Source organism: Capra hircus, chromosome 4 (genome assembly GCF_001704415.2).
Source record: "Capra hircus breed San Clemente chromosome 4, ASM170441v1, whole genome shotgun sequence".
Classification (NCBI taxonomy): Eukaryota; Metazoa; Chordata; class Mammalia; order Artiodactyla; family Bovidae; genus Capra; species Capra hircus.
Window position 1 is genome coordinate 13,113,750 of NC_030811.1, and position 4,169 is coordinate 13,117,918.

General features: G+C 42.0%; 1 protein-coding gene across 1 annotated transcript; it reads right to left on the reverse strand.

The window, feature by feature from the left end:
* Positions 2,958 to 3,890, reverse strand: LOC102188562 (olfactory receptor 2A2-like). Its single transcript, XM_013963481.2, has one exon. The coding sequence runs from the start codon at positions 3,888 to 3,890 to the stop codon at positions 2,958 to 2,960; it is 933 nt and encodes a 310-aa protein (XP_013818935.1).

Here is a 4,169-nt window from a genome sequence, read left to right on the forward strand (position 1 = left end):
TATATGTTCCAGTATTCATTACTTTCTTATTTTTGCCATATTGGGGTTGATTTTTCTTCTGTTTCTGGTTCTGATGTAAAGTGAGGGTGTTGGTTTTCAATCTTCTCTCTTTATAAATGCATAAGGACATGCTACTGAAAGCTCCCTTCTCAGTACTGCTTTTGCAGCCACACATTTTTGGCATGCTGTGTCTTATTTTCATCAGTCTCTAACCAGTTCCTAATTTCTTGCTTGAACCCCTTTAATCAATTTTTCAACTCAGTCCCAGAATTTATGTTTGGTTCTTCTTATAGTTTTTATCTCTTTGTGATATTTTCATTTTGTTCATGTATCATTTTCTTTTTTGTTGTCTATATGTTTTATAGATTATTCAGTATCATTAAAATGATGATCCTGGATTTTTGCCAGGTGACTCATATCTACATTTCCTTAGGGATAGTTTCTTGAGATTTAGTTTTCTCCTTTAATTAGTCCATGATTTCCCTGTTTCACTGTATATCTTATGAACTGTAGATGAGATGTGGGCATTTGGAAAAACAGCTACTTCTCCTAGTCAATTGACTGACTTTGAGAAGGGGAAGGTCTTCAGCAATAAGCTCTCCTAGAGATTCTGGGGACCTCCTAGCCTTGTCTGTGGATGCAGCTTCTCTGAATCGGTTTATGTACTTTCTCAGTTAAAGAGGTTTGCCCTTTATATTTTTTTTTTCCTGAAGCCTGTACAGACTTGCTCTACCTGGTGTTTGTCTGACATGCTACAACCACTATATATCTATAAAAAGTTGGAATGCTTGCGATGTTTCTCAGTGGCCCCTACAGTTCAGTCGCTCAGTCATGTCGGACTCTTTGCGACACCATGAATCGCAACACGCCAGGCCTCCCTGTCCATCTTCTCCCAGAGTTCACTCAGACTCACGTCCATCGAGTCCGTCATGCCATCTAGTCATCTCATCTTGGGTCATCCCCTTCTCCTCCTGCCCCAAATCCCTCCCAGCATCAGAGTCTTTTCCAATGAGTCAACTCTTCGTGTGAGGTGGCCGAAGTACTGGAGTTTCAGCTTTAGCATCATTCCTTCCAAAGAAATCCCAGGGCTGATCTCTTTCAGAATGGACTGGTTGGAGTCTTCTCCAACACCACAGTTCAAAAGCATCAATTCTTCGGGGCTCAGCCTTCTTCACATTCCAACTCTCACATCCATACATGACTACTGGAAAAACCATAGCCTTGACTAGACGGACCTTTGTCAGCAAATTAATGTCTCTGCTTTTGAATATGCTATCTAGGTTGGTCACGACTTTTCTTCCAAGGAGTAAGCGTCTTTTAATTTCATGGCTGCAGTCACCAACTGCAGTGATTTTGGAGCCCCCCAAAATAAAGTCTGACACTGTTTCCACTCTTTCCCCATCTATTTCCCATGAAGTGATGGGACCAGATGCCATGATCTTCGTTTTCTGAATGTTGAGCTTTAAGCCAACTTTTTCACTCTCCTCTTTCACTTTCATTAAGAGGCTTTTTAGCTCCTCTTCACTTTCTGCCATAAGGATGGTGTCATTTGCATATCTGAGGTTATTGATATTTCTCCCGGCAATCTTGATTCCACCTTGTGTTTCTTCTAGTCCAGCGTTTCTCACGATGTACTCTGCATAGAAGTTAAATAAGCAGGGTGACAATATACAGCCTTGACATACTCCTTTTCCAATTTGGAACCAGTCTGTTGTTCCATGTCCAGTTCTAACTGTTGCTTCCTGACCTGCATACAGATTTCTCAAGAGGCAGGTTAGGTGGTCTGGTATTCCCATCTCTTTCAGAATTTTCTACAGTTTATCATGATCCACATAGTCAAAGGCTTTGGCATAGTCAATAAAGCAGAAACAGATGTTTTTCTGGAACTCTCTTGCTTTTTCCATAATCCAGCGGATGTTGGCAATTTGATCTCTGGTTCCTCTGCCTTTTCTAAAACCAGCTTGAACATCAGGGAGTTCATGGTTCATGTATTGGAGAATTTTGAGCATTACTTTACTAGCATGTGAGATGAGTGCAATTGTGCGGTAGTTTGAGCATTCTTTGGCATTGCCTTTCTTTGGGATTGGAATGAAAACTGACCTTTTCCAGTTCTGTGGCCACTGCTGAGTTTTCCAAATTTGCTGGCATATTGAGTGTAGCACTTTTACAGCATCATCTTTCAGGATTTGAAATAGCTCAACTGGAATTCCATCACCTCCACTAGCTTTGTTCATAGTGATGCTTTCTAAGGCCCACTTGACTTCACATTCCAAGATGTCTGGCTCTAGATTAGTGATCACATCATCATGATTATGTGGGTCTTGAAGATCTTTTTTGTACAGTTCTTCCATGTATTCTTTCCACCTCTTCTTAATATCTTCTGCTTCTCTTAGGTCCAGACCATTTCTGTCCTTTATCGAGCCCATCTTTGCATGAAACGTTCCCTTGGTATCTACAAGGAATCCCAGTTGCCATTCCCATCAGTGCTCTGAAACAAGTGAGAAAACTAACCTTCAGGCCACTCTCTGAAAAGCTACAAAATATCCACATTGTTCAGTTTTCTTTTTCCCTCTTGAAGAAGAGATGGGAGTTGGGAATTTTCTCCTGATCTGGACACATGGTGGCAGATACAGGAGGCAGCTATGAGAGGCAAAGTGTCATCAATTTGTATAAACTCTTCACTTACTGTATCTCTTCTTGGCGCTGTGCTTGTCTGGGGTGCTGACACCTCTTATCTGACTTCTGTTATTTTCAGAAAGGAAATATGGCCAGTATATTCTGGTCTCCATGGAGGAACAATGGCTTAGGGGATCTTACTCTGCCATCATGTTGATGTTCCTCTTGAGTAATTGTCATCATGAAATCATGCATCTTCTCGGGAAATTTTGTTGAGTTTTGTATATCAGTAATCACATCTCACTGGGGGAAAATGCAGTGAACCAAAACTGGACCCTCCCTCACACTGTCCTCTTTTTCTGCCATACTCTGTAGAAGGCAGCCTTCACTTGAGCATTCCGTACACTGTAGACAAGAGGGTTCAGCAATGGGTTGAATAGAGTGTAAAACAGGAAAAGGATTTTCTTCTGTTCCTCTCGGTGGCTACTCTCAGGGGCCAAGTACACCATCATAGCTATGCCAAAGTAGAACCCAACCACACAGAGGTGGGAGGAGCAGGTGGAGAAGGCTTTCTTGCGGCCCTCCTTTGACTGGATCTTCAGGATTGCCCAGAGGATGTGCACATAGGAGACCAACATCAAGGAAAGGGGCACAACTAGGATAAACACACCTTCAGCAAAGAGGAACATTTCATTGATCCAGATGTCACCACAGGTCACTTTGAGAACAGATTGAATCTCACAGAAGAAATGGTTCACCTTCTGGGGCCCACAGAAGGGCAGCCGTAGAAACAGACTTACCTGGACTATGGCCAGGGAAAATCCACACGCCCAGCAAGCGATGGCCAGGAATGAGCACACCCTCCAGCTCATGATGACCGTGTACTGCAGGGGGTGGCAGATCGCCAAAAACCTGTCATAGGACATCACCACCAAAGTCAGGCACTCTACAGAAGCAAAAGTCAAATTAAAAATCATCTGCAAAGTACATAAGACAAAGGAGACGTCTTTTTTGTGTTTCACTAGATTTGCCAGCAAATTGGGCAAATTGCTAGAAGCATAGGATATGTCAATGATGGCCAGATGAGACAGGAAGTAGTACATGGGGGTGTGCAGTCTAGGGTCGAGGCAGATGAGACCCAAGATCATGCCATTTGCCAGCAGGTTGAAGGTATATAACAGGGAGAAGATACCAAACAGGACCAATTCCATGTCTTCACTGAGCTGGAATCCTACCAGGATGAATTCTGCAATCCATGATTGATTGCCCTCCATTCCTAAAGACAGTCTGTCAAGGAGTGAAGTGTGATGGGAAGGTCACAGCTGGATAACAATGAAAATAGGAGTTATTTATCAGAAGGGAATGAAGAGGAAGCTGGTATACTTATCCCTGCATTACTGAATTTTGTTTTTCTAAGTTTCTTCACCTTTTTTTTTTTTAATGTGAAGTAATCCAAAATTTCAAATAAGTATCAGGGACTATAAACTATACTACTATACAGATTTTACCAAACTGTTTTTTTTTTAATTTGCCTTATCATTTATCTTCTTTGT

Coding starts and splice junctions, on each gene's coding strand:
- LOC102188562 (XM_013963481.2), bottom strand. CDS start 3,890: ATGGAGGGCAATCAATCATGGATTGCAGAATTCATCCTGGTAGGATTC.